Here is an 11,246-nt window from a genome sequence, read left to right as displayed (position 1 = left end):
TATACTGGAGCCAGCAAGGTATACCGATCTAACATAATATGCTGGAAGTTCATACACAAGTGCACCGAACTCTAATATATTATGCTGGACCGATCTCTATTGCAACAAAATAATATTTATTTTTTAATAACTTAATAAATACTGACTATTTTGAATGGTCAATCCGAAAAATGGCTAAACCGTGCTATTTTGTCAAAAAAGGATTAGCAGAGGGGGAAACCAACTGCCAAGCCTAAGAACCCAATCAACCAACTCTACTACATTTAGTTCTCATTCTTTCCTTCTCCTTCACTTCACAAAAGTACAAAACAGGCTCAGAACCCAAGAACTTTTCATCCCATAAAATCTTCTTTTGTCTCTAAAATCTTCCAAAAAGCACACTACACAACACAACACAGCGCAACACCCACTAGAAAACCATCTTTCAATTTTCCTGCACTTTTTTTTGCCGCCTCCACTGAAAAAATGCTCTTCAACTTGCTGAACTCTCACCTTCATCTCTTTCTCACAACTAAAAAATACTTCAGACATCAGCTATGAAAAAGGAGACATTTTTATGTCCAAGAAAAGACAATGGACACTGTAATTAATAGTACTAAGAGAACTACCAATTCTAGTTTGTTTCATTTTTTTCACCATTGCTGTAATTTCCAGTTGACTAAAAGGTCCTTATATGCAGTTGTTTCTTTTTTTCTGCTTTTTCTCTTAGCTTACAACAGTTCCACTGTGTTCTATATTCAAGTTCCAGTCCCGGCCAACTCCTCGCCGGAGATTTCTAGCTTTTTAACTGAAAATGTCGCCAGAAAATCAAGAAAGTTGGTTTCTTTATCTTCTTCAACTAAACTCTCATCTTCTGTGATATATGCAGTAAAAGAAGAAACCCCACTTCAAAAAACAAACACCCAGTTGACCATTTCCCGCAAAAATCCGAACTTTGTGAGTTTTACATACAATTCAATGGCTTATTATCCTAGAAGAAGTCGGAAAAAGAAGTCTTTAGTGAAAGTTCTTGGTTCAGGGGCAAGAATTAATGAGTTCTCAATGAGAATAAAAGAGTTTTTTGGAGCTAAATCATCCAATACTTCATGTAAGTACAGGTTTTTTATGACTTGGATTTCTTCAATTGAATCTTTTGGTGAAAGGGAACAGTTTGCTGTTGAGAGTTTATTCAAAGCACATCCAAATGGCTGTTTGGTAATTATGTCCAATTCAATGGATTCACCAAAAGGAATGCAAATTTTAAAGGCTTTCTTTGAGAAAGAATTAAGGGTAACTGCAATTTCACCTGATTATTATTATTTGTTTAAAAATACATTGGCTCAAGCCTGGGTTGATAGCTTAATGAAGGGTAATATAGATCCAGGGGAAGTTTCTATAGGTCAAAACCTCTCAAATTTGCTTAGACTTGGTTTATTGTACAAGTTTGGTGGGATTTATTTGGATACTGATGTTATAGTGTTGAGAAGTTTTGGGAAGCTAAGAAATGTAATTGGGGCTCAAACTATTGATGTTGAAACAAGAAATTGGAGCAGGTTAAATAATGCTGTAATGATTTTTGATAAGGGGCATCCTTTGTTGTACAAGTTCATTGAAGAATTTGCACTTACATTTGATGGGAATAAATGGGGTCATAATGGTCCTTACTTAGTTTCAAGGGTAGTGTCAAGGGTAAGTGGAAGGGATGGATACAATTTCACAGTTTTGCCTCCGATGGCTTTTTATCCAGTTGATTGGAGTAGGATTGGTAGTCTCTTTCTTGGGCCGAGGAATGAGACTCATTCGAAATGGTTGCTCTCTAAACTCCGGAAGATTCAGAGCCAAAGTTTGGCTGTGCATCTTTGGAACAAGCAGAGTAGAGGGCTTAAGGTTGAAGAAGGAAGCATAATCCAACATATAATGTCAGATTGTTGTGTTTTCTGCAATTCTTACTCCACAAAGTTGCAAGTATACACCACGAACAATTAGTTATCGACTTGTTTTTTCTTCATTAATTATTATAGGATTATGGACCACCTCAGTTCATTCCATAGGTTGTGTTTCAGAAAATTAGGTGGTACAGAAATAATGCAGGATCCATGTATTCTACTTGATTGTCTATGTGATTAGCAAATTATACATGATAGAAAAGCAAAATTATTTCTATGTTCCCAGTGACTGAAGTGCTATTGGCACACCATTTTAATTGGATAAATATCTTGATTCTTTGTTTGACTTTGGCAAATACTTCAGTTGTCCATAATATCTAAGGTACAAAAGCAGTTGGAAGCGAAGGTGAGAGGGCGGCTGTAAAATGGTGAATATTCAGGACCACTATATGTGTTGTAAGGCTGTTCACCTATACACTGATCAAACCTCTGAGCTACTACTGATTAGCTCTTGTCCTTACTTTTAATTTTGGTCCAGAATTTGTTAGCATTGTTGTTCATGAAATTATGCTGGCTCTATGGAAGCAAGTGAAACTTTTCCCTCTAAATCTGTGTAGGAGACAAAGGTGCTACCTGTCTGAGAATAGGTCAGACAGCAAGTTTCTTCTGAAACTACACTACTAACTAATAAAGTAATGCTTAATTTTATCTGGTTAGTTCCATGTGAATGTAGTTGTGCAGAAAGGTCATGGAGATCTTGTGAACCAACCACCTTCAGCGTATATATCTCCTTAGTTGGTGCAGATTATGTTGTTGATCAGAAGCAGATTACTATGGAGAACATTTGGAAATTTTCTTTCATCTCTCCTCCTATCTGTTAAAATCAATTTAAGTAAAGTGACCACCAAACATATAGAATCAGCAGTTCCTAACTTTCTTGATGCTTCTTTTTCTCCTTGACCAGGACTAGTCTGTCTGACAGTTACTAATTGATGGCTTCTTGACACTGATTATTGAGCTTTCACTGCCTACATTACTTTATTAAAACTGAATTTGTATCCTGTAGTGATCTTCATATTAATCCGCTCAAGACTACAATAATGTCATTAAACTGAGTTTTCCTGAAGAGGCCAGAGGAGACTAAGTTTTGTGGTCGCATGGTACTAGGATGTGAGGTTCTCCGTATCCCATATTCTCTGCTTTGCAAAAAAAAAAAAAAAATGTAGATGGCGATCGAACTATATTTAATCTGGCGATCAACTGCTAAATAAGTTTTTTTAAAATTGCTCAATTTGGGATTGCAAGCAGTGTTAGAGTACAATGCTAAGTGTTAGTAAACTATATTTAATCTCGTTTCGTCTTTTTATCTGTTTTTTACTCACCTCTCCAATTGCATTGCTGATCAAAATTGGAGTATTTGGTGTTACAAAGTCTATAATTTACCCAACTTGCAGGTAAGGGTATATTATGGGCCGGGCCTAGCCCGGGATCGACCCGGGCAAACAGGCCAAATGGGCCGGTCTCTAGTGGTGCAAAAGCCCATAGCGGGCTGGTCCTGACCAAATAGCCCGTGAGCCCGGGACCGGCAGGCGGCCCTAGGCCGGTTCAACCGGGCCAAACGGGCCCCAACGGCTATTTTTTTTTTTAAAAGGGCCAACGGTCAGATTTTTAAAATCTAGTCGTTGGCCTTCAATTTTCAGTCGTTTGGAACTTTAAAAAATAGCCATTTGGTCCCCAAAATTTGTTTTAACCCCAAACTTTTTATAATTACACTTTTTCCCTATTCTCAACTATAAATACCCCTCATTCTTTCATTTTTACTCACAAATTCATCAATCTCTCTCTAATTTTCTTCTATAATTGCTTACTTTATTATTGCAATTTCGTGAAAAACTGTGAAGTTGGTGAATTGAAGTATTCAAGTATTCAACGATATTCAATTTTCAAGAAGTTGTTCATCAATTCGGTAAACTCATTCCAACTTTTAAGTTTTAATATTATAGTTTTGTTTGTTTTATTTAGTATAATTATAATTAATATGGACTTTTCTTTGAAAAAAATATTTGGTGGTAAGAGTAAGGGAAAATCTAAAATTGGTGAATCTAGTTGCCAAGCTACTACTCTTCCCCCGGCTCCCCGACCCAGACCTGTTACCCGTCTTCCTCCACCTATTATTCTTGATAGTGATAAACCTTGTTTTCAATTTTCCGATAGTCAATTTTGCCATGATGTTGCACCAGGTCAACAATTAAATGAAGAAGTCATGAATGCTCTTTATCCTAATCAAACTATCTTTGAAAATGATGAGGAAAATGATGATTTAGATGAAACGCAACCAGATTTAGATAATACACCTACTAGTCCTGTTAATAACCCAACTGATGCCCCGCCTGACCCTCCTGTAGTAACCCCTACTTTTAATAGAAAACCTTCTAAACGGCCCGAAACATCTCTTGTTTGGCACTTTTTTACTCAACTAAGAGAACAAAATAAGGCTAAGTGTAAAACTTGTGGGTCTTTGATGGCTATAAATATACTGGAGACCGTAGCGGTACGGGTAGTTTGACTAGACACATATTGAAACACCCTATAGATAAAGCTAGATATTTACAAATGAAAGCTGCGCAAGAGGGGACAAGTGTAGATACTACGGTTAACCCTAGTACAGGTTCAAATCTAGTTCAACCGGGAATTAACACTATTACCGGTGACATTTTATATTATGATCCAAATAAAGATCGTGAAGAATTGACAAAAATGGTTACTATTATGTGCTTACCCTATAGTTTTCCTTCTAACCCTCATTTTGTGCACTATATTAGAAGAATTTTTAATCCTATTTATAAAGGATGGCCTCGCGCAACCGTAAAGAGTGATATTTATAAATATAAACATGAATATGAACAATATTTGCGCTATTTATTTACTCATATAGATTGTCGCATTGCTATTACTACTGATATTGGTAGAAGTGGTAATGACTGTGATTATCTAACTGTTACAAGTCATTGGATAGATGAGGAGTGGATAATGCAAAAGCGCATTATTGCTTATAGAATAATTAATTCACGCCACACATGAAAGTTTATTGCTAACACAGTTGCAGATATTTGTAGATATTTTTGTATTAGAGATAAAATAATGTCGATTTCAATGGATAATGCTTCTAGTAACACTAATGCTATAGGCTTGCTTACAACTACACTAAATCCTGCATTTAGTAATATTTTTCATGTTAGATGTATTTGTCATATTTACCATTTAATCATCGTTGATGGTATGAAAGTTTTAAATGTAGAAACTGAAAAGGTTAAAATGGCTCTTAATTGACTTTTTTATTCAAACCGTAGAAGTAGACTTAAAGATTATTTTAAAAAATATGATGAATTTGGCCTTAGAGAAAGAAAGATTCCTAAACCTTATCCGACTAGATGGAATTACATGTATGAAAGTTTAGTTGTTGCATATGAATATAGAAACACAATAAGCGCAACATATAATGCTCGTGTAGGTGATGATGATAATGATGAGCACCTTACAAATTAAGATTGGACTAATGTTAAAATGTTTGTAGACTTTTTAGAACAATTTCATGTTGCTACAAATGAATTATCTGGGCAATATTATCCTACTATTTATAACTGTTTAGTTTATATTGCAGCACTTGCAGATTTATTTACTCAATTTTCAGAGGGTGGGGTAATTTATGAACAAGTTATTAATTCTATGAAAGCTAAGTTTAATTTTTTTTCCCTATCCCCCCTATTTTTGATGTTGCTGCAGTGTTCCTACAATGAAATTAGGAGGTCCTCAGTTTTGGTACTCAAAAATTTATAACGTTTTATCACTTTCAGCTGAGGAATTTGCTACACTTGGAGATGCAAAAATCTCAATTAAAATAAATGCTCAAACAATTTATAATGCTTATCAACTTGCCTTAGATCATGCTAGACCAAATGTTCCAACTCCTACTTCGTCTAGTTCGCAATTATCTAAAGGAACTGCGGGCTTAAAAACCCTTGGTTCTTGGACGGAGTTCCGGGGTTCTCAAGGTGATAATATTGGTGATAGTTCACAACTAAATGAGCTTCAAGTTTATTTGTCGCAGGGACTTGAATCAGAGAATCCCGACGGCTCCTTCGATGTTTTTGGAATGGTGGAAGGACAAACAAAAACACTATCCGGTTCTTTCAAGGATGACTCGAGATATTTTAAGTGTTCAAGTTTCAACAGTGGCATCGGAGAGCACTTTCAGTCAAGCGAGACTTCAAATCGGTGATCATAGAGCGTCTATAAGGGAGAGCTTGGAAAAATCAGTACTCTTCAGAGATTGGATCCATCCGGAAAGAAAAAATTTTGGACTTGCAGAATCACAACCGGAGATAGACGAAGCTTATGAAGAAATGCTAGCGGAACTTGCGCAGGATGTTGCTTCACCCGGAAGTGGTGATGAACAAGCTTCTTTTCCACCACCACCAACGGAAATTCCTCCGGACCTTGAAGAATTTATGAGATTTGTTAGAGATAATACATAGACTAATATGTAACTTGTATCTTCCTTAATTCTTTTTCCTTTTAATGGTGGTATTAGTACCTTGTTGTGCTCATTCCATTGGGGGGAGGAAGACTAAGAAAGATATTGCAATTTTTTGTTAATGTCGTAATAATAAAAATTATAAGACATTCCCTTGAATATTTCTTTGCAATTTATTTTGTGTTTAAATTTGATAAGGCACTATATAAGCTATATATAAGGCACTACATATATATATATATATATATATATGTATTAGATACCAATACATATAAACTATATATATATAGAGAGAGAGAGTATACATAATATATATAAGCTATGTATTATATAAGACAATATATAATTATATATACATACTATATATATTTATATAGCTATTTATATTAGAATATACATATATAGTTTACAAGAAATTGCCTTAGATAAAAAAAATTAAAAAAAAATAGCCCGGAACCAAAAAGCCCGTTTAGGCCTGCGGACCTGGCCCATTTAGCCCGATACCATGTGGGTTTAGGATCGCAATGGCCGGTTCCACTCATTTGGCCCGTTAGGCCCGGGACCGCCTCAGCCTGGCGCGCCTGAGCCCAGGCCCGTTTGGCCCATTTAGGCCCGGACCCGGTAGGAGTATTAATGTTTTAGCTGGTGAAACTTTGATGATCAGTCCTTTTCTTTTTATTAGTGCATGTGGTCCTTTAAGTGCTTTCATTTTCAGGTCTATCTGTTCGGTGTACCCCCAACTAAATAATTACAGAATGCTCAAAATAATTGCTACTATTATTCTTTAAAGACCTTAGAAGAGGATGAGTATTTTAGATGGAAAAAGGCGGTACATTTAATTCCTTCACCATTCAGGACTGACCAAAACTTTGACTTTGCTATTTAGCATTTATTCACTTTTGTTCATCTTCCAGTTAACCATTAAATGACAGAAAATTCAGATTTCTGCGCGTTTTGTTAAAGAAAAAAATTCAAGAAAAAACAGAAGGATGAAAGGAAGATAAGGCAAAGGGAAAATATGGTTAAACCATTGACCATTTTTCTTGAGAAAAATGCATGGGTAACATTAATCCCTATAGGTAAACACAGAGATACAAGGTAATGTAATCCACTGTAACTCACAATAATGCTAAGAAAAAAGAAGAAAACAGTGGTTCAACAAAAGTCTGTAAAATACCAATTTGAACCTATATACAGGTGTTCAATATCACTACTCTCTTGTTTCTACAAAATAAAAATAAAAATAAAAATAAAAGGAGGAGGAAGAGGAGGAAAGTCTATGTATTCCTTCTAACTTCTCAGTTTCTAGATATCAAATATTCCAATGTCATCAAGGTACAAGACAGCTTCAGCCCTAACGACGAATGAGTATAATTTTTTTTTATATCTTTATCTTATTGTGTGATGCAATTCACAAATATTATGAAGTTGGCAAGTTTGATAAGTGTTTCGCGAGCAAATGCCAACTTTCTTTTCACTGCTGATAAAACTATGATATCTTATGCCTCTTCATTGTGTCTGCATTAGATGTTTGACATCTTCAAGCTCCAATTCACCACCTTGCTGTGGCCTATTATTCTGGAACATCATTTCGATTTCTTCCAACGATTTCCCCTTTGTTTCTGGAACACATTTATGAACAAAAGCAACAGAGAGTGCTGATATAGCAGCAAATACAAAAAATGTTCCTCCTACTGTAATCATGCGAGAAACGGAGAGGAAAGACATTGCAACCACACCACTACTAACTCTACTCCCCACTGCACCAAGAGCCGATGCTTGGGCTCTAAGTCTTAAAGGGAAGATTTCTGATGTCAAGACCCAACAAATTGGACCAATCCCCACAGAAAAGAATGCTACATTTCCACATACACATAAAATTGCCAATTTGATACCAACTGAACCATTCCCCAGTAAAGAAAGTGTGAGTCCAAGACCAAACAGACAAGTAGTCATACCAATTGTACTGACATATAACAAAGGTTTCCTACCAACTTTGTCAATTAGAAATATGGCTATCAAAATGAATATTGTCTTTGTGAATCCAACAGCAACAGTAGCAGCCAGGAGTTGAGTGTTACCCTTAATCCCGGCATCCTTAAAAATTGTTGGACTATAATATACAGTTGCATCTATACCTGTGACCTGTTGAAAACACTGTATCCCACAACCTGTAATCAGCATTCTTCTAACTCCAGGTGAAGGATTTAGCAGTTCACGCCACACGGCTTTCTCTTCATATTTCTCTGCATTAACATGCCCTGCAGCTTGTTGAATTTCTGCTAACCTCTCCTCCACTTCATTTGCATTTTCATTAGTTTTTAATAACACCACCCTCGCTTCATCAATCCGATTTTTCATCACCAACCACCTAGGTGATTCAGGAATAACAAATAGAGCGATTCCAATAAAAACTGAGGGGAGAGTCCCCACACCAAGCATGACTCTCCAATTTATATGAGGGGATAAACCAGAAAAAGCATAATTCGAAACATAACCTAAAAGAATTCCAAGATTTATGAATATCTCAGGGAAAGAAGTAAATGATCCCCTGGCAACTGTAGGTGATATCTCAGCTATATAAACAGGAGCAATCATTACTCCAAAACCAATACCAATTCCAGCCAAAAACCTTCCTATCATTAACACCTTGAAATTAGGAGCAAGAGCCATTATAAGAGCTCCAGATTGAAACACAATGGCTGCAAAAGCCATGGTCCATTTCCTGCCAATGGCATCTGATGTTTTTCCTCCTGCTAAACTCCCAAAAAGCGAAATTATGCTTAGGATTCCAACAAGGACTTCCTCTTGCACTTCAGTAATTTTCAAATCTTGCTGAATGAAGATAATAGCTCCACTCATAACACCAACATCTGTAAATGGAATTGTTCCTATTAGATGCTAGCTTTCAATTAAACAGACAACCAACTAAAACATTGAGGTCGATATACAAAAAGCATTTGGCTTTTATACCGAACTATTAAAGAGAAGTGGCATCAAAATGCTAAACCCAAAGACACTAGTCAGCAACAATTACAACTCTAATCATTCATTTGAACTGCCAAGAGCAGATACCAACAATTCTACCTTGCTCAAAAGGAGGTCTTGGCTATTTATAAGGTTTTTTAGAGTTAAATAACAAAATAAACTAAATCAACTGAGATATTAATATAATTAAATCCTTCTAATGTCTATAAATGTTGGAGCTTTATGATGATAAAAAAAGCATAATGACAAACAGTATAATTAGAGGCGAAGCCAGGATTTTAAGTTTATGCGTTCGGAATTCTAATCGTTTGAAGTTAGTGGGTTATATATAAATAATTTATACATATTCAATGAGATTTTTAAGACAAATACAGGGTTCAAACTAAAGCTTCTGGGTTCGGCCAAACCCGCTCCCAGTACTCTAGCTCCGCCCCTGAGCATAATCCAGTGTCTTCTAGCATTAGGACCCTTATCACAAAAAGGAAGAGATTCATTTCTAAGCTTATCATAGTTCAAATGGAATCTTAATCCACAGATATATCATGGACACAGGCAAATCAATAGTAAAGCAGAGAATTAATATAAAGGTAGAAGGAATAGATAAAAGAAAAAACACAACAGGACACAAAAAAAGGCAGTTACTATTATTTGGAGAAGTAGAGAGATATACCAACCATATCCAAGGAGCACAGAATTAAGTGAGGCAAAGATAGCACAAACCAAAACATATTTTCTGCTGCTGTCATTTCCTTTTTCTTCACATAATACACCATCCTCTTCCACTGCATCAGAATCCATCCTCTTATACTTTAGAACACCCCCATTCCCATTTTCTTGAATACCCATCTCCCTATATTTATCTATATCTATATCCCTCTCTATACACTAATCAAATAAAAAAGAAATGATTTTTTTCTGGGGTTTTATTATTTTTTTCTCCTTGTTTCAAATGATCATATCATATGAACAAGAGAGGAGGAAGAAAGAGAGTTTTGTATATCTAATGCATGAAATATGGGATCTGCAGTTTCCTTCTTCTTTCTGTTGGGACGACTATTCCTAGATCTAAGGAAAGAAGAAAAAAGATTGTGAAAATACCAACTTCTGACTAATGCCTGTCTGACATTCCAGCTTAATAGGGTCAATAATGTTTTTCCTAATTCCTGGTATGATGTAAAGCGCCACCTTATTGGTCTATTACGGCACGAGGAAGGAAAAAAGAAACAAGGACTGTTATGACTTGAAGGGGGATTTTCTCATACCAAAGAAAAAAGAAAAGAAAAGAAGGGGGATTGTTTGTACTGTTCCAAAATGTACGAATGGTATTACCACATTTGTGTTGTTGTGTTATTACCAAAAATAAAATTTTTGATTGCCTTAAATTTTGTCGGTAGACAAGTTTACTAGCGCCAAACTTCCAAAAGTTTTTTTTTTTTTTTTGGCTAAAAACACTTTTGGCCAAAATTTAAAGTGTTTGGTCACGCTTTTGGAATGAAAAAAAGTGCTTTTGAGGAGAAGGAGAAGCAGAAGCAGTTTTGGAGAAGCAAAAAAAAGTAGTTTCTCTCCAAAAGTACTTTTTTGAGAAACACTTTTGAGAAAAATACACTTAGATGCAGTTTTTTAAAGCTTGGTCAAACACTAATTGCTGCTCAGAAGCGCTTTTCAAACTACTTAGTCAAACACAAACTGCTTCTCACCAAAAGTACTTTTGAGAAAAACAATTTTAAAAAAAAACACTTCTCAAAATAACTGATTTTTGCATCTTGGCCAAACGGACTATACTACGGAGTACTTTAGAACATAAACACGTAAGTTTTGTTTTTGGGAAATAGTAACTGTTTGTTTTTCAACGCGGGAGT

The 11,246-nt window shown here is 35.7% G+C and overlaps 2 protein-coding genes across 3 annotated transcripts; one reads left to right on the top strand and one right to left on the bottom strand.

The window, feature by feature from the left end:
* Positions 1-268: 268 nt before the first annotated feature.
* LOC104241090 (uncharacterized protein At4g19900) lies at positions 269-2,142 on the top strand. The gene has a single exon (XM_009796005.2). The coding sequence runs from the start codon at positions 574-576 to the stop codon at positions 1,963-1,965; it is 1,392 nt and encodes a 463-aa protein (XP_009794307.1). The 5' UTR covers positions 269-573; the 3' UTR covers positions 1,966-2,142.
* Positions 2,143-7,418: 5,276 nt separating this feature from the next.
* LOC104223688 (probable polyol transporter 4) lies at positions 7,419-10,608 on the bottom strand. 2 transcript variants are annotated; one of them, XM_009775155.2, is made up of 2 exons: positions 10,058-10,608; positions 7,419-9,272 (listed from the first exon to the last, which is right to left on the bottom strand). In XM_009775155.2, exons 1-2 carry the CDS (start codon positions 10,173-10,175, stop codon positions 7,909-7,911), a joined length of 1,482 nt encoding a protein of 493 aa, XP_009773457.1. In that variant the 5' UTR covers positions 10,176-10,608; the 3' UTR covers positions 7,419-7,908. The 2 variants fall into 2 exon arrangements, with proteins under 2 accessions (XP_009773457.1, XP_009773455.1); XM_009775153.2 differs by having other exon boundaries at positions 10,062-10,607.
* Between the last annotated feature and the right edge of the window lie 638 nt (positions 10,609-11,246).

This window comes from Nicotiana sylvestris, chromosome 2, assembly GCF_000393655.2.
Source record: "Nicotiana sylvestris chromosome 2, ASM39365v2, whole genome shotgun sequence".
Classification (NCBI taxonomy): Eukaryota; Viridiplantae; Streptophyta; class Magnoliopsida; order Solanales; family Solanaceae; genus Nicotiana; species Nicotiana sylvestris.
This window is presented reverse-complemented; position numbering and strand designations above follow the sequence as displayed.

Excerpts from the sequence above, each read along its gene's own strand:
- LOC104241090 (XM_009796005.2), top strand. The coding sequence starts at position 574 with ATGGACACTGTAATTAATAGTACTAAGAGAACTACCAATTCTAGTTTG.
- LOC104223688 (XM_009775153.2), bottom strand. The coding sequence starts at position 10,233 with ATGGGTATTCAAGAAAATGGGAATGGGGGTGTTCTAAAGTATAAGAGG. Across the intron at positions 9,273-10,061 it reads TTCTGTGCTCCTTGGATATG|ATGTTGGTGTTATGAGTGGA; the intron begins GTTGGTATATCT and ends TTCCATTTACAG.